The sequence below is a fragment of the Melospiza melodia genome, chromosome 1 (genome assembly GCF_035770615.1).
Source record: "Melospiza melodia melodia isolate bMelMel2 chromosome 1, bMelMel2.pri, whole genome shotgun sequence".
Classification (NCBI taxonomy): domain Eukaryota; kingdom Metazoa; phylum Chordata; class Aves; order Passeriformes; family Passerellidae; genus Melospiza; species Melospiza melodia.
In genome coordinates, this window is record NC_086194.1 from 157371509 (window position 1) to 157395985 (window position 24477).

Here is a 24477-nt window from a genome sequence, read left to right on the forward strand (position 1 = left end):
CTCACTGCAGTCCAGGGCTGGGAATTCAGGGACCTCAGGGAGAATTCTTCCCAGAAAGGGCGATTAACCACTGGAATGGGCTGCCCAGGGAGCGGAGTCGGCATCGATGGAGTGTTAGGAGACGCCTGGATGGGCACTCAGTGCCATGGTGTAGGGGAGAAGGTGATGTTTGCTCATAGGATGGACTCGATGATCCTGGCGCTTTTTCCAATGTAAATGATTCTGTGGAGAGGAAAGCCGGCAGGGAAGGCTGTCTCGGCTGTCGCATGCCGGATGAGCTGGCACAAGGCCCCAGGCCCAGTCTCTGCGGGCACACCCGGGCCGAGCCCTGAGCCGGCACCGCCGCCATGCCGGACCCCCCGCTCGCCGCTCCGCGTTCCCGCCCGGGGCCGTTTGGCCGCGCAGCGCCCCGGCCGCGCCGCCGCTTCCGGTGTGGCGCGCTTCCCTTTCCGGCCGTGCGGGGCAGCCATGGCGTCGCGCAAGGAGGGCTCGGGCGCTGCCGGCGGCGGCTTCGGCGCCTCCAAGGGCAAAGGCAAAGCCGCCGCCGCGGGGGACTCGGCCGTCAAGCAAGTGCAGATCGACGGGCTGGTGAGCAGAGGGCCCGGGGCCTCCGCGGGCGGGGGGCGGGCGGGGTGGCCGCGTGGAGCCGCCGGCGGGGCCCGTGCGTGGGGCGGTGCCGCGGCGGAGCCTCGTGTCCTGCCGGGAGCGGCGCTTCTCGAGGGGCAGGAACGGCGTCCTGCCCCTGCCCGGCTTCTTATCCCTGCCCGGCTTCCTACTCCTACCCCTGCCCGGCTTCCCGCCCCTGCCCGGCTTCTTATTTATCCCTGCCCGGCTTCTTATTTATCCCTGCCCGGCTTCTTATTTATTCCTGCCCGTCTTCTTATTTACCCCTGCCGGGCTTCTTATTTACCCCTGTACAGCTTCCTACCCCTGTCCGGCTTCCCGGCTGTGCCCGGCTTCTTATTTACCCCTGTCCGGCTTCCCGGCTGTGCCCAGGCTCCCCGTGCTCGTCCCTGGTGTGTCAGCCAAGGCCGGGCCAGCGCAGAGTGATTTGTCTATAATGTCCCATTCCCCCGTTCAGTTCTGCCGTCCCTGTGCTCGGAGTTGCTCTTTGCAGCTTTCATAGCTCACATTCGTACCAAATACCCGGAAAATGCCGCAGGTGTAAGAGCTGAGAAGCGCAGTGGGTTTTCCCTCACCCTTTGTGCTTTTTGCCTTCTCTGTCAGGGCTGTCAGAACCTCCTGCCTTTGCTTAGTGAGAAATAAATCAAACTGATGGGGTGAAGTGGCTTAGCAGAGAGCAGAGCCTTCCTAATACAGACAGTCCGTGCAGGCCAAAAGTGGAAGAGCATCTGCTAAAGTTGGTTCTTGGCTTTGCTGCTGCTTCTTTATGTGTTGGTTCAGGACATGAAGAGTTGGTAATACTGTTAGTGACACAAGGAGAAAAAGTTACTTCTTAAGGATAGAAACATTGTTTTATTACTTCATCATCTTTGCCAGGTGTCAGCAGAACACTGTACAGCTGGAGTGTGAAGGGGAGAGTTGGCACCCTGGTTATGAGAAAGAAGATCATAGTTTTGAGACAAGCTTTGGTGCCTGCTTGGCATTTTTAGTAGTAGTTCTCAGCTCTTATCCTGGAGCTATACAGTGTAGTAAATATTTGGGAAGATGAAGAATAATTTATTTGTGTGTCATAGGTCTTGTGAAGAAGGAAGTCTGAATCACATTTTTTCTGCCCTGTTGTGTCCAGCTATCTGTGTGCCTGTGGCTTTGGTGCATGGAGCATTTTCAAGGAGTGGTGAAAACTGACCAGTTGTGAAATGTTCCAAAAATGCCAGCAGTGGGTAGCAGGCTGCTCCTGCTGCAGGCTGGTGCCATACACTTTGATAACAGCTGGTAAATTTGATTTATTTGCTCCTGGTTTTTCTTTATCAGGCATATAATCTGCTTTGTGAGCTGCTGTTGATTCAGATCAGCTTTGACCTGATGCTCTGCTTCTGACAGTCCAGCAAATGCTTATGATTTTGTTTTGTTTCATGTGTTTTTTTCCCTCTCCTTGTATTTTCTTCTGGTACAGCACAGTGGTGCCTCTCACATGGAGTCAGTACTGAGGGAGGTGATTTATTGATAACTATCAAAGCTTTCAACTTTCCACCTCCTGCAGATGTCTCCTAGACAAAGTGTTCTCAGGACATTGACACTGGTTCATAAACTTCTGTGACATCTGTGATGGAGAGAAATGTTGGCATAAATTTGCTTGCTATGCCAACAATGTGAATTGCTTTAGAAGTCCTTCAGATGTCTTACTGAAGTTCTTCTGAAGTGTTCCTGATACCTCACTGGTTTAAATGTCTGCTCTCACAAAGTAACAGCACTTCCTCCTCATCTTGGTGATGGCCAGGGTGATTGCACACCAAGAGCTGTGAATTCAGGAGGGCATCAGGGGACTTGGTGATCTCTTTCTCCTCAGTGGTGTCCCATCTCCTGGCAGTGTCACAATTAACCCTTCAAGTGGGGCTGCTTTGAAAGCAGAGGCATGTTTAGGTGCCTTGCTTTGGAGTCTGTGAGTGCAAAATAGAAGATGCATCAGTAGTCTCTCTGTGTGAGAGTGTGATAGAAGTGTGATATGTTTAGAAGGCTTGGTGTTTCAGAGGAATAATAAAGTTAAAAAACCCTCAATATTTGTAATGAAAAGAACATCTGAATGTCAGGATGTTACCTTAATATGTAATGGTGCAGCAATGTCTGCTTCTTGGGCCTCTTTTTAAAATCTGGTACAGATAAGGCATTCTAGAGTTAACTTCTTTCTTATTTTAATCTGTTCAACTTCTTAAATAAACTTGGAATGAAAATGGATTCCGGTATAGGTGGTCTGGTTTATCTAAGAAATTGGAAAATGCAGGGTAAAAAATTAGCCTCCAGAAGCACATTATAAAATGTGCTTTTTCCTTCAGGTGAGATGTAAGAATTCATGAATTTGTTTTTGACCATCCTGACAAAAAGATCAGATTAAGTGCCACCTATGATATCCTGTTGTCTTTGCTTCCTGTTGTCAAATTTGAATGGATATTCCATCATGTTTTCTCCAGTCAAGGAGCTCAGAGAGAGCTTTTGTTTGCAGCAGTGCCCAGGCTTGGGGAAGAGTGACTGCTGGAAAGAGCCTGGGGGTGATGGTTGACAGCAGCCACGTGTGCCCAGGGTGTGCCCAGGTGTCCGGAAGGAGCAGTGGCATCCTGGCCTGGGGCAGGAGCAGGGGAGTGACTGTCCCCTGGACACAGCACTGGTGAGGCTGCACCTCAAACCCCATGTTCAGTTTTGGGCTCTTTGCTACAAGGAAGTCCTTGAGGGCCTGGAGAATGTCTGAGGAAGGGGCTGGAGCACAGCTCAGGTGAGGAGCACTGAGGGAGCTGGGGGTGTTCAGCCTGGAGAAAAGGAGGCCCAGGGGAGTCCTTGTCACTCCCTACAGCTCCCTGAAAGGAGGCTGCAGCCAGGTGGGGTTGGTCTCTTCTCCAAGGTAACCAGTGATAGGACAAGAGGAAATGGGCTCAGGTGGGTACAGGAGAGGTTTAAGTTGGATATTAGGAAAAATTTCTTTGCTGAAAGGGTGGTTAAATATTGTAACAGGCAGCCCAGAGTGGTGGAATCACCATTCCTCAAAAGTGTTTGAAAATACGTGTAGATGTGGCACTTAAATACGTGATTTCATGGTTGATGGTGAGACTTGATGATCTTAAGGGATCTTTTGCTAAACAGTTCTCTGATTCCATAATTATTACAAGCTGTCAGAAATAATTATACAGAATTTGCTTACCATAATTTGCTTACACTTTTTTTTTTTTTTTTTGCAAGAGGTGTTGATGGACTCTGGTTTGTTCTATTCTGGAAATTCTTCAATGGTAACCAAATATTTGGTAATTCAGCTGATAAAATTAATCAGATTTGGTTCACTGATATTATAGTATTTTCCTTCACTAAGAAATTTCATCTATAAGCTGATGTATTTTAGGACATAAGAAATAATTATTCCTTTGAATGATTTTTAGGTTAACAGAAAATTCTAGATTTCCATCAAGTCTTGGAGACTTCTCTAAAATGCTTCCCTAGTGAAACTTCTAACCCTACCACACTGCCTAAAATTGCACCTGTGGAGGATTCCTTGGCATATTTATGCATTTCTGATGATTTTAGTAGTGATATCAGGCAACATAGAGAACTGTGAAGGCAGAAGTGAACTGGTGTGTCATTCAAAGGCATAATATGATTTGGTAGGGTAAGTAAGTAGCATTTTTACATGATGAGCATCAAAGTCGGTGTCATTCAGAAATTGAACTAATATCCAAAACCAGTGGTGGATTGTGGGTTGTGTCAGACCAATAAAGTGTGGGTGATGGATATATGGAAAATTTCTTCTGGAAAATAGCAGCTGTGGGATGGGAGGTGGGGAACTCTTAGCAAGACAGGTGTGCTGCTAGGCCAGATAAGTGTTATTATGAATCACATTTGCCTTTAGAGTAGTTACAAGGGACTGTGTTTTTACTGGGAAGGTGTTTCATTCTCTGCAAAGCTTCTGCCTGAGGGTATTCTAGGAAAGAAGGGAAAATTACCTAAATTCATCTAACTAAATTCTTAAGCTCCAAAATTACTTTTTCTTTTTAAATCTTGCCCTTGCATTTATTTACACATTCAAAAAATTACACACCCAGAAATGGTTCTGAAGAACAGTGTTAGCTGACTGAAAAGGGTTTGCTTATGCATGGCTCGTGCAAAGTAATATAACAAGATCCTTAGCTCATGCTTAATCATTCATATGTGCATTGCTTTTATCATTTCACTAATGGGAATGATGCTTCCTTTTTTACTCAACCACTGCATGTGATTTCTTTTTACACATATGTCCATTGCACACAATTTTAACATATTGTAGGAAGTAGCAAAAGTTATGTAGGTTTCTATTCTTATATCTTCATAACTGCTAATGTGCAAAACCCTCAATACTAATAACAAATTGCTACTACACCTTAAGATATCTTTGTAAGTTTGTTTGGAGTAAATGCAAACATACATTGGCCAAAACATAAATATGTCAAGGGGATGGTTAGAAGTTGTAGGCCTTGTCTGCCTGTGTGCATCACCATCACCAGTGGGGCTATAGTGCCACATTCTCTTGGGTCAGATACGAGTGATTTAATCAAAGATTGTTACTTCAAGCTTCATTACATCATCCCTGATTTGGTGATGCTCTGGTGTGCCTAGTGCTCTGTATTCTTATCTATGGTAAGTATATATAGAGGATTTATTTACTTATTTGCAATAACACAGATAAGAATATATGAGTCTACATGTTCAAAAAATCTCTCAGATAATTTTTGAATTCTTTTTCAGTAGTTGCTCTGTTCATAATTGTGATATTTAGGTGGCTTGTGTGTCACAGACACATTTTATGAAAAATCCTTTCCCTAGAATGTTTTCTTCTGAGAAGCTGAGAGGCCTCAGGAACAAAATGTAGCCAATGGTTATCTGCTGCTGTGGAATGCAGCAGGTGCATCTGTGATTGGTCTCATGGGCTTGTTTGTAATTGATGGCCAATCACAGTCAGCTGGCATGGACTCTTCTGACACACAAGCTTTTGTTATCATTCTTCCTTTTCAATTCTTAGCTAGCCTTCTGGTGAAATCCTTTCTTCTATTCTTTTAGTGTAGTTTAGTATAATATATATCATCAAATAATAAATCAAGCCTTCTGAAACATGGAGTCAGATCCTTGTCTCTTCCCTCATCCTTGGACCCCTGTGAACACTGTCACACTTGTGCATTCTTTTAATTACCATCCATTTTTGCCATAAAGGGGTTGGATACATTGGACTGTATCCTCAGCTGTTTGTAGGGAGGAGCCCTTCAGGATGATATGTTTGACCACAGTAAATGAAATAAGGTACCATGATTACTGAAAATCAGTTTCTAAGACTTGTAAATGTTTGTGTAAGGACTTTTAAAAATGACAACTTTTGACATTATGGAAAGAAAAGAATCAATTTCCATAGTAAATTTTGTAATTTTGTTGTACTGGTGAAGCCTGTATTGAGCTGGCTGAAATCTCTGACATTTCTTGAATTGTGAATATTGTGCTTTCCCTAGCATTTCTTGTGTTTCTTTTTTTCCTTCTTTACCCTTTCTGAAGACTTTGCAAGAATGCACAGTGGTGGGCTCTGCCTGCTGTCATTTATAGTGTTTCTGACATTGCAGAGCTGTAGAGGAGTATTTTAGGATTTAACATCCTTCAGGCTGTATTGTATTTTGTGTTTCTTCCAAAGGAGTTAAAATGGAATTTTAATTTGAAGTTTAATCTTGTTGACTTTTCCTTGACCTGTTTCCCTAAAGAGTTAGATGACATTGTGCTGGCTCTGAGAGTTGGTGTGTGGATTGAATACTGGCTTGATGTATTCATGGATACCTTGAACCATGGAGAAGACAGTAGAGCTTTGTTTTATATTCTATTAATCTTCATGTATTAACAATGAGTTGCATGAATCTAACCCAGAAGGGAACTTCTGACATATAATCTGTGCTTAAATTCAGAAGAGAAAGCATTAATATGTGCTGGTAAGTTGAAAGGGCAAGAACCTCCTTGGAATATAACAATTTTCAGGCTTAGTGAAATTTCTTGAACTGCAGTTGGTAAAGTACCCATATCATGATGTTCTGAGAATGCAAATTTCAGTGTTTTGTCAGTGGATAGGAGGAGATATGTGCTGGCAGAGCACAAACTTTAAATGATTTGTAAGAGTGCAGTGGTGCACTCAGCATCTCCTAAGTGTCATGGTAAGTGTACCCTGGTGAGGCATTTGGAACAGCAACATCTGGTATCGCTTCATGCCATCAAACTTGTGTGCTGACAAAAGGAGTTACTCTGAGTGTGGAGGTGCCTTAAATGTTTCAGCAGTGTTACACTTTAAGACTTCAAGGGGAAAATCTTAGTTCAAAACAGGCTTTTCTTTTGCTGCATGCAGGGAGGAATAATGTGTTGCCCTCTACACTGCTGTCACTAGCAGTTCAAATTCTCTGATTTTTGGCCCTCTTATGTGCATATCAAACTGGTCTCTGGCGTGGTAATTGTGAATTCATAGCTCCTGTGAAAACAGCAGATCGTGCTCTTGTGGTTCCTTTTTGTTTGTGTTGATACTGAGGACGAGTATTTCCATCAGATATCTTTCAAATAAATTCCTACCTTTTAGTGATTAAAATGTCCCATCTAAAATGCAGCAGGTAATAATCATGACCTTTTGTGCTGGTTGGTGTTAGCTTTGACTCTGTGTTGGGAGGTGACCAGTGATGGTTTTGTTGCTGAGTGCAATCAGTGCATTATGTCTGCTTGCACACTGAACATTGTTAAATGTTCTCCTTTGGTTTTCAGTTTATTGTAAAAAAATCTGAGCTTTGCAGCTGGCATTCAGTGTGTGTGGGTGAGAGAAGGGTACACAGAACTGCAGGCCCCAGGGAGAGACCCAGCAGGTACAGATACTGAGAGGCCCTTGGTGGTGTGTATGAAATGAACACCTCCCAGACCCTATTCAGTCTCTGGACTTTTTCTTCCACCTTTTAAATAAATGTTACAGACTGTATGAAAGACCTTGTAGGAAGAGGAGCAAACTTTTTTTGGTCCCCTAATCTTTGAAAAAGGATGGTATATCTTCAATTTATTGTTGCTATAGTATTTTATCATTAATCTTTCTTTGCCAGAGATATTTTTTGGATATGGTTCCTTTTGGATGTTGTTTTTCCATATTTACACACAAGCTCAAAATACCTTCTCAGTGATGGTATAGTTTTGAGCATACTTTTCTTTCATATTATTTTGAATACTTCCAGCAGCATTAAGATTGCAGAGATGTGATACTGACTTTACCAACAGTGTATAACAGTTTAATTACATTACCACATAACAAAATCATACCAGCTTAATGGAAAGTAAATTAATTGTTAATGTACAAATGGAAAAATTTTAGGCTCATATAATAAATATTCTTGTTAGTATTTTGTATGATTATTCAATAATCCAAAACAAAGGCAGTAGAGCTTAACTTTGATAATGTCTTTTTTAATGTGCATACACAAAGTTACTTCAGCATAAGTGTGGGAATATTTTTGAATGACTTGTGTATGGATATTTATTTCAGATAAGCATTCTATTAATTTCTTTTGGCTTTATCAAATTTTAAAGTTAATAGACAGGCTTATTTACTCACTGGAGTTTGAAGATGTGCCTAAATTTTGCTTTGTGCATGCAATAACAGGCTAATTCTCTTTTGTAAATATTTGGGTTTTTTTCCTGGACAGAGAGTGTGTGGATGTTGCTTTGAGCATGTAAGTCTTGTTGGTCTTTGCCTTTGTTCTGCTCACATGTTGTATCCTGCTTTGCAGTGTGTTTGCTGCACATCCTTCCTGTTCCTTGGAGCCCATATCTGGGCAAGAAGCAGTGTTCATACCCCTTTCTGTTTAGCAAGTTCTTTGATGTTTAGGAACATGGAGGTGTAAATCACTTATCATTATTTGGGGGTTTTTTGTGCCTACCTGAGGAAAGTGTGGAGTCTGACAAAATGCTTCTTCAGTCTAGGGCTGAGTTTTGAGCACTTGGGTCTTGGGATTTTTTACTATTACATTATTATCAATGCAAAGAAAATTAGCCGTTTTAAAGCTTTTTCAGCTTTAGATGAGATGTAGGATATTTACTGCAGCTGTCATCACTCCTTGGAAGCAATTTGAAAGCCATACTGCCTTCTCCATTGGCACTCTCAGTGATAAAATTTCGAATGGTTGTTTTTAATCTCTTTGTCACAGTAGCTGTTATTAGAAATGGAACTCTGCTGGAAGTGATTTTCATGTGGCAGTGTTCAGATGATGACACAAAGGCAAATCTCTGTTCGAAAGATGGGAAAGCTGAAGCAATAACTGACGTTCATGGTTTGGGCTTTTTTTTTCCCCTCTCAATTTTATACTTTTAAGTCAGCAGGAAAACTGAGACTCCATGCAGGCTTGGTTCTCTGGATTGCACTAGCTGTTACTAGGAGGATCTGTCTCTGTTGCAGCCCCTTAGCACATAACCAAGTGTTTGCCAGAAAGGCTGAGTGTTTCAATGTGGAAAAAATCATTGTGCAAAAAGTTATAAATTATCCTACTGGAATGGAAGTCATTCCAGTAGGGATTTTACTGGTTACTTGGAAGCATCTGTTGAATGCATATGGAAGTCATGCTTTGAAGACACACCCTTAAGTAGCATATTCCAGTTTTGTTGTGCAGGGTATGTTTTTTGGAAAAGATCAGTAGTCTCAGATGAACTCCCACTCCCTCATCCCCATCTAGGTCTGCCTTTGCTGATTTTTGAAGGTCAAATAGATAAGAGTAACTGTCTTGCAGTTTTTCTTCAACTTCAAAATGGTAGCAGTCTGGCACAATCAGATTAAAGAATAGGCTGTTAAATATTGCTACTGCTGCTTTTGGTTGTCATCTTTAAATCTTTTTGTAGGAAGCTGCTAGAAGTTGATGCTGAAGAAAACCTTGTACTTGCAATACACTCCTTGTGCACCATGAATGTGAACTCTGGTATTCACTAACACACAGAACATTTTATCCACTGTGTGCTGAAGGATAAATACAAAGTTCTGGTGTTTTGAGCAGAAAATGTTGAAACTGTGCCTGTCTATACCACTTGTATATAATTTCCATATGTTGTGCTCTGAAGGAATATATTCCTAGCTTTCATTCTTGAAATGATGGCTAGATATTGAATTCAGTAAGAATAATAAATATGAATTGTATTGGCAGTTTGCAAAAACTGCCTGAACTACTGAATGTTTTCAAAAGTGTTTTGTTCAGTGAGATTTGGGAAATAGAAGAAATAATATACTAAGTAGTCCTGGGGAAATGCTCCATCCCTCTTGCAACCAGCAGAATTTTGATGTTAATCTCATCCCATCCCTATCTCTGCCTCCTGTCAGTGTGCTGGCCATGTCTAATGCCCTGCCTTTGCACCAGGAGGTCTGGGGCTGTTCTATGGAAGGGTTTCTATGAGGAAGTGATTCTGCAGTGCCTGTGGCCTTGATGGTTTCCATGGGAATGTGCAGGAATCCATGTGCTGTGAAATGTGTTATGAAACTTTGCATTGCAGAGAACTGTTTTACCAGCATGTGAGCACAGCAATGGCTGTGCACATGTAATTCTGCATTTCTTGTTACATTGAGGCAATATTAAAGTGTTCTAATGGCTTGTGATTAACCCTGGAGATGATTGTTAGCCTGAACTACTGTAAAACTCAAATGTAGTGGGACAAAAATGAAGAAGAGATGGGTCTATTTGGTAACACACACCTTGATTAACATTCAGTATTTTTCTGTTTTAATAACCTTTGCTTTTCTCCACTGTTTAAATAGTTTTTCCTTTGATGTGCTGCAGTTTGTGTTTAACTGCTTCCTTTTGCAAGAACAAGCAGCTCACTTGGACATGAGTAAATAAATGACTTAAACAGATATTTCATGATACCTACAAGACATTAGCTGATGAATGTAAATTCCTGGCAGAGTCAAGGAAAACCACAGCCTATGAAAACCCAACACGCCTCTAGCCAAAACCCAGTAATCTTCCCTTCTGATGTTGAACTTGTGCAGAAACAGCCTTGGTGTCTGTACTATTTCAGTCCTTCTGTCTGAACTCCACCTACCTGTGTAGTCTTGTCTCAGTTTGTCTATTCCATTTTATATTTTGGATTTTAACCAGTTTTAGTTCTAGGTACTGAGAAATGTTTCATGTTCTGTGTCTGGTTTTACATGAAATCAGTAATTTTCGTAATTTGAAGTAAGTTATGATTTTTTAAAAAAATCTTTCTGACTTTGAAAGTGTCCCAGTAATAGAACGAGGGAGCAGCCAACCTGTGTTTGCAGCAAAGCTTGCTTGCAGTGAGTGAACAGCCTGTGTGTCAGTCACTTGGCAGTGCCGGTAGGATCTGGGCTTGCGCTGTGGGAACAGCCACCCTGACGGGAAGTGGGGCGCTGTTGGCAGGGGCAGCCAGGCTGTGTCCCTGTAGGGAGGCCCCCGTCTTGTTAGAATGGTTTTCCCTCCTGCTATTCGGGAAATTCTAGAGCACTCGAGTCACAGCAGTTTGGAAGGAATTCTTCTTAAAAAGAAATAAAGCAACTGAAAGAGCAGGTGCTTTACAAGTGTTTTCTGTGGGGTATTTCGGTGGTGGTTGAAGCTTTGCTTGCAGTTCGTGTTGAGCATGCTGCTGAGCTACACATAATCTGTGCAAGAGTGTTCAGAAAGTGAAAAATAAACAGAATGTCTATTTTTTTCTAGACTAAGCTTCAGGATAAGCAAGGTACAGCTTTTTCAGCCACGCTCCAGACAGTGCACATAAGCAGTTAATGTTCAGGAAGAATGACAAAATGCCTCTTGGCCAGTCACTGACTAAAAATTGTGCTTTGAGTCAGCCACATACTGAAATAAAGTGACAAGGGATGTTATATCTGGTTTATTGCTGTATATGGGTGTTATCACCTTCTTTGTCCTGTTGGAAAGAAACCCTAACCAAATGCTGAAGGAAAGTGAGATGGCTGTAAGCAAGAGGTAGTCTGGAAAACCATCTAGATTCCTGTCATTACAGGGAGAAATGGTTCCTAAACCAAGCAGAAGTGACAGAAGAGACTTGTTACATCAATAATCAGTTATGATTTGGGTAGTTTTCTTTAGCCTCATGTAGATATTGTGGAGCAGAAAGGTTACTGATATTCCCTCTTGCAGTTAAATAATTTAAGTCTTGAGGTTTACAAACTAAGCAAGTGTTATGGTACTAACTGATGTCATAAGACACCCAGAGACCAAAAAGCTTTGGATGCTTCTCATGTGCTTCCTAATACTCAAAAATATTAATATAGTACAGAAGCATGTAGTATCATCCCCCCATATTCAAGGTGGACAATTTTCTGTTCAATTTAACATGGGTTTCCAGAATGGTTTGGTGCTGAGCACCTACATGAGACAAAGTTGACAGACTCCTATAATTTATAATTTCAGTGTAAAAAATATATGTAACATTCTCTGCTTGAGGCCCACGTGAGATCAGTGCACGTTGTTCATTGCTGGTGAATTTAGGCTCAGCTCTAAGAAACCTCTGCTCATGTCAAAAGGATATTTTGCTGTTTGCACCCAATTGAGATGGTATGAAATTGCATGCAACGTTCTGTTATGCTCCTATGTAATTATTGTTTTTAAGCCCCAGATTTTTGTCAAGTTCAGAAATAAGATTTTAACATCTGGTGTTGAATTAGGTGTTGAGTGACATAAAATGTAAGCTTACTATTCCAAGAGCTGGATTTACAAAGACTTCATAAATGTTGCTGTTTTGACTCTAGCAAGTCAAGATAAAGGAAAATTATTGTGGGACGTTTGAGGTCTTCTGTCCAAAGAATGACTGCTACACTTGCTAGATAGAACAGTGAGGGCTAAGGCTTGTTGTTTCTGAAATTGCTGTTCAGAACTATATTCTTCTGAAGTTACCTTGCTTTTAAGTCTACTCAGTCTTGGCCTTAGGTTTTTCAACAGAATGTTTAGATTAAGTAGCTTTTGATTACTTCTCAGGGAATTAAATTTTTTTTTTGGCCACCAAACATAGTTAGAACTGAAGACATCTGCCAAAATAATTACTTTAGGATGTTGAAGGTCTTAATAAAAAATTATTTTTAAATTTTTTTCTTTTACTTCTTCTGAGATAAAATTGGTCTAAGAGCTTTAAGAATTTTTATTCTAAAGTTAAGTATGAAGAAGAAAAGAAAAGATGTCTAGACATCCATCATGTCAGAAATGGTCAAAAATGCAGTCCTGTTCAATAAGAGAATCTAGAAAAATTCAAAGATCTCTGCAAATAAGCTGGAATATGCATTTAAGTGACTTCAGTGTTTATCAGTAGAAATTGTCATATTTATTGAGATTAGTATAACATGCAAAGTTCAGTTTCACCTCTAATCTTTAGTTTCATACAATGGTTTGGGTTGGAAGGGATCTTTAGAATCACCTAGTTCCAGCCCCCCTGTCATGGGCAGGGAAACCTCTCACAGGACCAGGTTGCTCAGAGCTCAATCCAGCCTGGCCTTGAGCGCCTTCAGGGATGGGGCATCCACTGCTTCTCTGGGCAACCTGTGGCAGTGCCTCACCATCCTCACAGTTAAGCATTTTTTCTAATATCTGATTTAGAACCACTCTCTTTAAGTTTGAAGCCAATCCCCCTTGTCCTGTCACAACATGTTCTTGTAATTCCTCTCCATTATCCTTGTAGGCTCCCTGCAGGTGCTGGAGGGCCACAGTCAGGTCAACCCAAGGCCTTTTTTTTCCAGGCTGAACAAGGCCAAATCTCTCAGCTTTTCCTCACAGGAGAGGTATTCCATCCCTCTGGTCAGCTTGGTGGCTTACTCTGGATTCACTCCAACAGGTCCATGGCCTTCCTGCACCAGGGAGTCCAGAGCGGGACACAGCGCTGCAGGTGGGATCTCATGAGAGTGGAGCAGAAGGACAGAGTCACCTGCTCGACCTGCTGCCCCCTCTGCCTTGGATGCAGCCAGGACCTGTTTGGCTTTGTGGCCTGGGGGTGCCCAGTGCCAGCTCAGGTCCGGCCTCACATCCAGCAGCACCCCAAGTCCTGCTGGCCAAGGCTGCTCTCTGTGCATCCAGCCCCCAGCCTGTGCTCTGAGCCAGGTGCAGCACCCTGCCCTTCTCCTACAAAATCTGATGCAGTTCCTGTGGCCTACTTCTTGAGCTTGTCCAGATCCCTCTGGATGGCATTCTGTCCTTCAGGACTGTCAGCCACTCAGCTCAGCTTGGTGTTGGGCTCATGCCATGACTTTATGTGGTGGCAAGTCTTGTGCCATGAAGGTTCATATCCAACAGCTCTGAGACCAGGGTATCAACCTGTTGATTCTGTACTTACTTCTGACATGTTATCTGTCACAGTGCTTTCTAGAACCCATTTCTGTGCACTGCCCTGATTAACGTGGAATTTCCAATGTGTGTCTGTAAACATCTGTCTCCTTAATCATCTGGAAGAGTGTGTCATGTGTATCAGACATATGTTCTCTTAATGTTAATCGTTGCAGTAATATCTTTAATTTACTTCAGAGTTCCTTTTCTCCTGGCAGGAAAGTTGAGAGTCTCTGTTATTGTCTTATCAAATGGTGCTGTAGCCAGGAGACAAATCAGCTCAAGGCAAGTTTTTTTGGTCAGCTTCCAGAACTTGTCTTTTGTAACTGTAGGATAAGCACTTATCTGTAGTGTATAAAAACCTCATCTGGAGCTATTAAAATGTTAACATTGCTCATGTTTCATGATATCTAGGGTTTTTGTATTTTTTCCCAAGTCTTTGTTTAAAAACAAAGCTATTCCATCCTTACTTGAGTATTTCAGAACTGTGTAATTAAATTTCATTTTTGCATAGCTAATTGGTTGTTTCAGCACATCACCAGCTGTAGATTTGCTTTTGGTGTAGGGCTACCTGGAGAAGGAGACATGGACACTAAATTACAGTAAAATGTGGTATGTCTTCATGTGGATATTAATTGCTAAACAGTTCAACTCTTTATCCAGAGGTGGCATATATGCCATACATATACACACCATTTATGTATATCAAGAAGATGTTGATTCCAGGCAGCTCTGAGGTTAACACAATTGCCTGAGTCATTGTTAGTAATGACTAGCATTGTGATCTGTCCATTTACAAAGCTGTGTTATCAGTTCTCTTTTGAATCTGGTTTATGCTAGGAGTTTAAGTAAAATGGCTCATGCTGAAACAGTGATAAATAAAAGTTCATGGTTTGAGTTCTAAGGGTTTGTGTGGAGAAGGCACATGTGTGATATGGATGCATTCAAAGTGTGTCACACATGATTGGCAGTCACGGCTTTGAGACCCTTTTGCCAGGCTGGCTGTGGGTCACAGTGTCACGGTGTTGAGCACTGGGAGCAGTGAGCCAGTCAGTGCTGACACCGGCTGTGCCCCCAGAGACTCCCTCCCCATCCTCCTCCCCAGATGCTGGCAATTGATGCCAGTGGTTGTGACCACAAAGCTTTCTTGGGTGGCAAAAAATGTTAAGCATTTAAAAAGATACAAATACTTAATTTAAGACTGTAGATCAGTGTGCTGTATCATGTATTCGCTGGGCTAACAGGAGCTCTCTCTTGTTTGATTTCACATGTGCAAGGCAGGGCACAGGTACTGCAGTCTGGTTTCAATGTGGTGACATTCAGCTCTCTGGAACACTGCTGTAAATGAATCCTCAGTGCTTTGCTGTTGTTTCTCTTTAGATAAATGCAGAAATGTGCATCTTGGTATATTCATGTCCCTACAGTGGGATCTTCACAGAATTTTCCCCTAAAGGCTCATGATACTTCAGCTGTAGGTTCCTGTTACATGTATTTCTGTAGTGAAGTACAAACTTTTGAAATTAGCCACTATGTTGGGATGTAGCCCAATTTAAAATTTGGCAGTATGCAGTTAAAATATGTATCTTTGATGTTCTTAATAGTTTCAGAATGGCTTTTACATTTTTTTTTAATTTTTTTTAGTTTAATTTTATTCTTAATGTTTGAACAGTGCTTTGAAGATTTGGAAATTAGAAGCACTGCAGAATTGCAAAGTTGTTTTTTTTTATTTTTTAATTGAGGATTAATGGTCATTAAAATCTGATAAATGGCTACTCCAAGTGATTAAATTACTTTGGTGTTTTGAACACTGAATGTACAAGGCTGGGGGACTCATGAGTTTTATTTAGGAATTACTTGTATATTCTTTTCTGAAGAGTCATTATGTACTTGAATATTTCTTACATGCTGATTTACTAAATCGTGCTGCATATGATTATTGACTTGTCTGCAGGATATTAGAGTTTAGAAATCAGAGGGATTTTTTGTTATTTGATACATTTTCTCCTTAAAAACATAACCTTTCCTGGCTGGCCAGCTGCATTACTTTAGTAACAGCAGCAGTTGAAATGGTTTGGTTTGGATAAATGTTAATTTTGTGTAGCTATGGCATAGCAGTGAAGGGTCTATGGGTATTTAAAACAATTTATAGCTTGTACAAAGGAGCAATATCTCCTATTAGGGGAATAATTGGATAGGAATTATAAATGGTGTTAGGAAGGTGAATCAGCATTGACTGAAAGATGCTTATACTGGTGTTCATTTAAATATCTTTGGGAGTTTTTTTAAGTGTTATTTGGAAAAAACTGATACTTTTCAATGTGCTGCATTACTTGCATTATTTATATTAACATTTACTACATTTATTTTCAGACTAATATAACTGCTCTGATTCTGTTCCCATGCTTCACAAACATAACATATTTTTCTTTTAGGAAATATCTAGATACAAGTTAGTGCTCATTTTTCTTGAGTATATGTGGTTTATTCAGTATGAAGTATTGAAATGTTATGGCATTGGTGTTTGCATAGTGGTCAGCTCTTCCTGCTGTATCTAGAATAGCAAACAAATGGAAATTACATTTTTAGTGTTGTAGCTGATGTTATTACTAGAGAAGTAGCTCTGCTTTACACCTGCAGATCTGTTTTTGGTACTGAAATACAAGTTTCAGAGCACATTTCCTGCTTGGTCATATGGTAGTGTTTTGGTGGCAGGGTTTTCAATCTGAGCTGAAGAGTCTGCTGTACAAAAGACTGGTGTCTAAAGTGCTAAATAAAACTGTCCAGAACAAAGAACAAAATGAAAACAAAAATCCTGTGTCGTTGGATGCATCTTTTTATAAGTGATTTCGGTAGCTAATGTATTCTCCAGTGCAGTCATAAACACAAACTTCTGCAGTGTCCTAGTGGCTGTGAAATTTGGAGTATTGAGTTCATGAACTTCTCTGCTCCCTTTCTCAGACTCTGCTGGAAAATGAGATTGCAGGTAGGCTTAAATCCCTGGGGTCTGTGTCTCCCTGGATAATGTCTGCTCTGGTCTTCAGGCTGGAGATTGAAAAGTGCAGGCTTTTCATTGTGTATTGGGGTATTTGGTTAACATTTAAGAACTTTGAACTCCTAGTTTTCTTCCTCTGAAAAGTCATTGATACTCTGTGACAGCCCATGCTTGTTTCATTTGTGACTGCTTTCTGTGAGCAGTTATCATCAGAAACGCTGCAGCAAATTGGCATTGTGTCACAAATGCTCCTGGAATGAAGTCAAACAGACAAATAATACATTAACAGGGACACTCAGTGTGCATAGAGAGCTCAAGAGAAAACGAGAAAAATAGTGGAAAAGGTGAAGCTTACAAGACTGTAAAGATGCTGAGAGTAGTTGTAGACAACTGAGTGCCCTCTGTGCTGTGTTCTGGCAGGGTAGTTAGGGATGCCATGGCTGTGGAAGACAGGGCTTATGGCAAATACGTGATAAACCTTAGCTTTACACTAAATGCAAGCTGAATATTATTTATGTGCTGACTCATATATTCATCTGCTACGCCCAGGTGATCTCAAACTGGTGGTTGGTGTATTGTTTCCATCACTGTTAAATACTGCTTCACTGCCCACTGATCCTAATTTCCTTACTGTTTTCCCATGAAATAACATGTATATAACCAAAATATCTCTTTGTGTCTCTGCTCTGTAGACCTGTTTTAGCAAATTGAATAAAAATGTGTGGCTGCAAAGGATTTGAGTGACAGATGTGAATGAGTATTGGAGTGAAATGTTGTTTCATTGAGAAGCTTCAATGCAAGTATATCTAGATTAAAGAGGAAGCACAAATGAATGATACTGTAAATAAACAAGGAGTCAGTGGGTGTTAGTCCAGTTTGATACTGAAATCCAACTTAGTTGGAAATGGGTATTTCTTTTCAGTTTTACCCTCTCTATCCTGCCTTGAAGTATGAAGCTCGTTTTCCCATTTTAGCCCAAGAAGGCAGTGTATTTGCAAATATCTTCTACTCTCCTTTTTCTTTCATTTAATCTCTGTTATGGTACTTCAGTACATTAATGGTGTTTTACAAAGAGTGACATCTGCTAATCAACAAAGGAGAGAGCTAGGGACAAATATATGTTCCTGATGTGTAAGTACAAGCTTAAGTTCCTTCCCCCCCCTCCCCTGCAGAATGTTCTCTAAAAGCCAGTACTTGTACAAAGCCTGTTCTAAGGGCAGTTCAGCTGAAATCTACTAAACTAGTTTGTTTGCCAGCAGATGTTAAAGTAGTATTGCTTTAATGAAAACAATAATCATCAGACATTTTCTGTTGAATTTTGAATGGATGGATTAGGGTTTAGTAGAATAAACCTCTCTTACACTGGAGAAAGCATAAGTTCTTTCAAGTCAAGGTTTGTGGTTAGTGTTGCACCTTATTGTAGTTCTTGTCAAGTATAAAACGTTATTCAAGTATGAAGTGTTGCTAGCAAATGACTGGCTGTTTTTGAGTGGTTTTGTTCATACTGTTCCAATTTACAGTATCATCTCATGAGAATTATTCATTGTAGAGTTCAGATTTAAGGAAGGAAGTGGAAATTATGTTGTTAAAAATATTATGAGTAATTTGTGCATTTTTTTCTTTTATCATTGATTTTCCTTAAATACCCTATGACATGCCATTCACATTATATAACTTGAACTATCATCTGAAGTAAAACTTGAGTGAGATGTACTTTAGAAGATTATTGCAATTGAAATTTGATGGGATCTGCACCTTTTAAAAAATTCCTACCAGTTTCTGCATAGTTTTTTAAGATGTTTTGTTAGTTCTTTGTGCCCTCTTTCCTTCAAGAGGGGGCTTATTGGATCTGCAAGATACTGTTAAAAGCTCACAGTTAAAGCAACAAGCTAAAGTAAAAAGGATCAATATTTCATTTTAGAATGGTGTTTCAAAAAATTGATTTATAACTGCATTTTGATGGTTTATTTAATGGTCTTGTTTTTTCCCTGTAATATTAGGATGGCTGTCTGTTCCTCAGCCTGTATTAAAATTGCTGGTGCTTAAGCTCACTTGCCTTGCAGCTCTAAACCATGCAACAAATTTAAAATTCCAGATACATAGGTTTGAGGACAAAACCAATGCATTGCATATTATGATTTTATCATTTTGTGTTCTAGGTTGTGTTAAAGATCATTAAACATTACCAAGAAGAAGGACAGGGGAATGAAGTGGTTCAAGGCGTGCTGCTGGGTCTTGTGGTGGATGACAGACTGGAAATCACAAATTGCTTCCCTTTCCCTCAGCATACAGAGGATGATGCAGACTTTGATGAAGGTAATAGTTAAAGTGTTGTAAAACTTAGACTAAAAAGAAGATGTCTATGGGCTGTAAAGGCCTTTCTTCCTTCACAGTGAGCAGAACCTTGTACTCAGATTTTTTACTCTGGGTTGAAGTGTCAATGTTTAATTGGAGTGCTGCCCTTAAAATCCAACTTAAAGCTTTTCTGTATAAGGGAAGTTATAGGGGATGGATACTGTATGATATGGACATTTATTTTAGGATGAGACTCCACAGAGGAAGTTACATTAGTTTCCTGTCTGTAATTCATAATCACTTTGAAGCTTTTTATGGAAATGGCTGTGTGTACGTGTGTGCGCACATATACATCTGGATGTAGCTTGGCACATAGATTGCCTCTCTGTGGATTTAATTGTATGCATTAAGTACTCATTGGAAATCTGGAGAGCAGAGCTTTGTGAGTTTTGAGAGGCTTTGGCTAACTTGAAGTCTGGATGATCATTTTGCTAAGTGAGCTAGAATGTAGTATGGGTGGTTTCTGTCTGTCTCTGGTTTTTGCTGGTCCTAGTGATGTTTTGCTAGTGACACTGTAAGTTAGTGTGATTGGCTTGGCACAGAATGACATCAAATTTATAAAGCCAACTTAAAAGGCTTACAGTTCTAATATTGATATCATAAGTATGCATGTGTGTATTTAAGGATGCTATTAGAAAAACTTTATTAGGGCATAAAGAGTCAGTTTAACTTCAAGAGTAACTAAAGAGGCAATATAGTCAAAGTAGTTGCAATTGCTTCTGTTTTGATAACTCAGTTTGAACAAGATCACTTAATCTGTATGTATAAACTGCTTTTTCTTGCTTATAATGAAATTAGGTATTATTAAATTAATATTTTATCTTAAAAGAATCTTGGGCTCTGCTTTTATAGCAGAGATAATTTTAAGAAGTCTTTGCAGCTTGGTAAGGTTTCGTCGCTGTTAATTGTCTTCTTGTGGGATTATACCGTTAGGTCAAAGAAAATAAGAGTGCAAAAACAAAAAGGAATCTTAATTGTCCTACAATAACGTGGTGCTTGAGTCAGAACTATATTTTACTAAAGCCTAAGAAATATTTTAGCTCCTTCTAGGCTCCTTCTCTTCTGGAGCTCTTCAAAGGATTGAAGTAATCAAAATTCTTAATTGGACCCCATGCTTCATTTTTTTTTCTGTAGAAAATGACTGAATTATTTCCATGTAGCTGATAGGAGAGCAAGTATTGAAAGGGATTTCTCAGTGTCAGAGATGGATTCAGCTCACTGTAGGATGGCTCCCATGCTGAGCTGTAAGCCTGTGATCTGGTATGCAGGGTTCAACTCTTTGTGTTCGGGAGAAACTTCCTTCCAGGGAAGTGATTTTTGGTGCAAGTCTTTCCTTTTTAAGCAAGTAGGCAATAATCCTGACATTAACTAAGGTCCAAAGGCAAAGCTTCCTTCACCTGGACCCCTTGGCTTTTCAGCTTTCTGTTCCCATGCTGTGGCACAGAAAGCAGAGCAAGCTCTGGCCAGAGAGGGAAGTGAGCCTGTGGCAGTGAGGCTGGTGCTGCCTCTGGCAGTGGTGGGAAGCTGCAGCCAGGTCAGGGAGCTTGCCTGTGCTAAACCCTGTCAGCTAATTCAGGAGAATTTCCTATGGGTTTCCATCTTCCCTAGCCTGTACTTCATGTATCACAGACATGTTGCCTCTGTATTCTTCTCAGTGAAATGCAGTTAAATAGACTGAACCACTTAGAAAATGCCAAGTGCTCGTGTTCAGTCTGCATTCCCTTTACTAGGGGCCTGTTGGGATCTTTAACCTATGTAGTAGAGCCTAGAGAAGATGAAAACTTAAACAGAATGGCTGTTGGGGTTGCTTGCTTGAGCCTTTGGTATCTTTTTAGGCTCCTCAGAGTTGTCTTCTGTCTTGCCAATGTGAAAAACAGTAATGTTTTATAAATGCCCCCTTTTTGTTTTTCCTGGACCTGTGTTTCCCTATGTAAGCATCCTGCCAGATTTTCAAAAGATTCTTTTTCTTCTAGATGCAGATAATTCAAGTAGAGAAATCTCTTGTTATGTGCCAGAATATTAAAATGGAGGATGCTAAAAACCAAAGAAAACAAGGCACCTCCTGCCTCCTACGACTAGTGTGTTACTTCAGTACCCTGCCTGGCTTTACATATTTGCACAAATTCAGGCCCACAGATATGGAGGGAAAATACAAAGGCCTTGGGCACTTCAGTGCTGCTGTCACACAGAATAATACTTAACATTGTGCTCTTTTGTCAGGATGATGTTGCATCATCTGCTGCCTTAGTGTAGGCCTTAGTGGTCTCGAGGTGACTGTTGTTAAGAGAATTTGAGCTTTTGTACGGGAGGGTGATATTTGAGCAAATAAACTGTTGGGTAATTGGCAAGACACATTCACATGAATGTTTTCCTCTTTTAAGCTGTGCAAACCTAATACAAAACACATTTTTGAGGGTGCTAAGAAAATATCCTTAAATTGAACTTGAAATAGGTATGCATGACATTTAAGAATCAGTTTGATAAAGATGTATTTAAACTTGCTTACAGCAACCATTGCTTTAGATATGCTTAGTTATGCTTTTGTTATGGTGCCATTTTGTCTCTTGCTTCTAATGCTTGAGATAATATCAAATTTTGACTATTTGTTACAGAATTACTTCAAAAATTAATAAAAAAAACCATATCTGAACTTGTTATTTTACTGCAAGAACATTTGTTAATGCAATTCGAATTGGACTATTTCTGAAACTACAGAAAACAGAGAGAGGTTTTTTCAGGTAATTCTTATTTCAAATGTGGGTAGACTGTCCACCATGTATGAATCTGCAGGTGTTTTTCATCATAGAAAGTTTCTCCTGAAGTGTTGTCTTCCTATGATTCTTTTTACAGAGTGCAATTTTTTTGGTAAGATTTCCTGTCAGGGAAGTCTTAAACACTTAGGCTGGCCTGCTGCAGCATGAGATTTTTAGTGGGGGTGAGAGGGTTCAACCCAGCTCTCTGTTAGAAATCTGTAGGTGAAGTTTGGTTGATGATGTGTGAGCTCATAGAGGAAAATTGCAGAATTGTTGTTGAGTCCTCAGCAAAAGATGCTTCAATGTGAATGTTCAGTATTTTAGGGCTGCACTTTGGGCTTTTGGTTAGGCATTTACTTTTCACATAATTTTGCTTCCTTTTTGCTGGTGGACTTCAATCCTCATAGGCATTGACTTTATTTTTCAAAGCACTGATCTTAAATTTCATAAAGATGCTTTCAGCGATTTACATGTGCAGCCCCTATTCCTGTGCCCCCTGTCTCCCCTTCCCCACGTCCTCCACCCCACAGATTGAACTCTTGTTTAGGGAAAATCAGATTTCTGCTGTAAGGGTTTTTGGCTTAGGTACTTCTGTGAAAAGTTGTAGCATTCCAGCTTGTCTTACTGAGGGTAATTTTCTGAGAAGTGCTTTCACTTTAGGGCACTTCCAAGCCTTTGTCTGAGCATAGTTTTGCTGTCTTTCAGTTAAGGTTTAGTAAAAACCTTATTTTCTCTATGTTCTTCCTGATAAATAAATGTACTTTTCATGTCTGTATATTTCCAAGCAACATGTTAAGTTCAATCCTTGGCACTTTATTAACTTCATCTTCAGTCCTTTTCACTGAGTAGCTTTTCTCACAATTTAAAGGAAATTTATGTTCCCTTCTTGGAAATACAGCAGTTAAAAATGAAACATACCTCTTGTCATTCATTATAGATGTTGTGAGACAGGTTATTTCATTATTTTGAAACAGATTTATTTGACTCTGATGTATTTTAGTAACTTAGTTACTAAAGCAAAGATGATAAACCAGGTCCTGTGGTAAATTTGCCAATCGGAACTTTGACAGTTATATAATTATATATCAAAATAAGTTCTATATGGTTGTAACCTTTTCTTCTTCTATTAGATTCCCTCTGAAATGCTCCAGAAGGAAAGCTGATACCTTCTCCCCCTATCCCCCAACATTATTTTTAGTTTGTTGCTTAGGAGGATTAATTTCTGTCTTCAGGTTGGAATTGATGATTAAATATTCAATTACCTGTGGTTTTCTGTGTTTTAGGTTGTATTTAGTTGTGTAATCATTCAGTAACAACTAGAAATAACATAGTGTGACATTTCCACAAACCCACCATTTTGTTAGCCTCAAATGGGTGCAGTTTCATGTGGACAAAGGTGTCATAGCTCATAAATAGTGCTTTTTCAGGGTTTTACTTGGCCAGGGCCAGCAGCAGTTTGAGCTACTGAGCCTTGCCTGCTCTGTTCACTCACCTGTGACATGTGGTCCTTGCAGAAGCAGAGGGCTGCAGGTAGAATCACAGAATCATCAAGGTTGGAAGAAAATGAGAAGATTATCAAGTCCCACTATTGCCCAGTACTATCACTGTAACCCCTGAACCACATCACCCAGGACCAGATCCAGATACCCTTTAAATACTTCAGGGCTGGTGAATCTGCCACCTCCCTGGGCAACTTATTCCAATGCCTGACTACCCCAACACTGGAAAAAGAAATTCTGATACCTAATCTGCATCTTCCCTGTCTCAGTTTAAGGCCATTTCCTCTGGTCCCCACTGCAGGCACAGCAGAATAGACTGGCCTGCACCTCATGACACCCTCCTTTCAGATGGCTGTAGAGAGCAGTGAGGTCCCTCCTGAGCCTCCTCTACTCAAAACTGAGCAGACACAGCTCCATCCGCTGTTGCCTTAAGGCATATTTTCTAGACCTCTCATAAGCCTTGTTGCAATAGGGTCCAAATGGACTCTGTGAGGGTCGATTTCTTTTGTTAGTATTGCTGTAGTAGTCCTGGTGTCATTAAATCACTGCCCTCCCAGCAGTGTTGGTTCATCTGCTTTCTGTAAAGGCTTCTGTCCAGGTTAGATTTAGTCAGTTTTTCTTGTTTTATTCCCATTTTAAATCAAAGGTTTTATCATTGTATTTATCATCTTGTATTTCTCTTGTATTGTGTGACAGACCTTGAACATGCAGTGACTATAACTATTTTCTGAATAGACAGATACAGTTTTAGCTTTTTTTTGTTCATATAGGTTTATTCTCTCTAGCTACAACAGTTGTAGCTCTTGTCTTTTGTTTTTTACTGTAAGAAAATTGAATGCTTATGAAATGAAGAAATCAGGTTACATGATATTTGAATTTTATTTCACTAAGGGCAGGAACAGATAACACAAAAGTTCCCTAAT

At 40.3% G+C, this 24477-nt stretch overlaps 1 protein-coding gene across 1 annotated transcript in view; it reads left to right on the forward strand.

Annotated features, from left to right (window-relative positions):
* The first annotated feature begins 444 nt into the window (after positions 1–444).
* EIF3H (eukaryotic translation initiation factor 3 subunit H) overlaps positions 445–24477 on the forward strand; it is an 86466-nt gene continuing 62433 nt past the window's right edge. Inside the window, exons 1-2 of the mRNA XM_063173302.1 lie at positions 445–588; positions 19107–19263. Of these exons, the coding sequence (XP_063029372.1) occupies positions 469–588; positions 19107–19263 (277 nt within the window). The 5' untranslated portion in view covers positions 445–468. The remainder of the gene's footprint in view (positions 589–19106; positions 19264–24477) is intronic.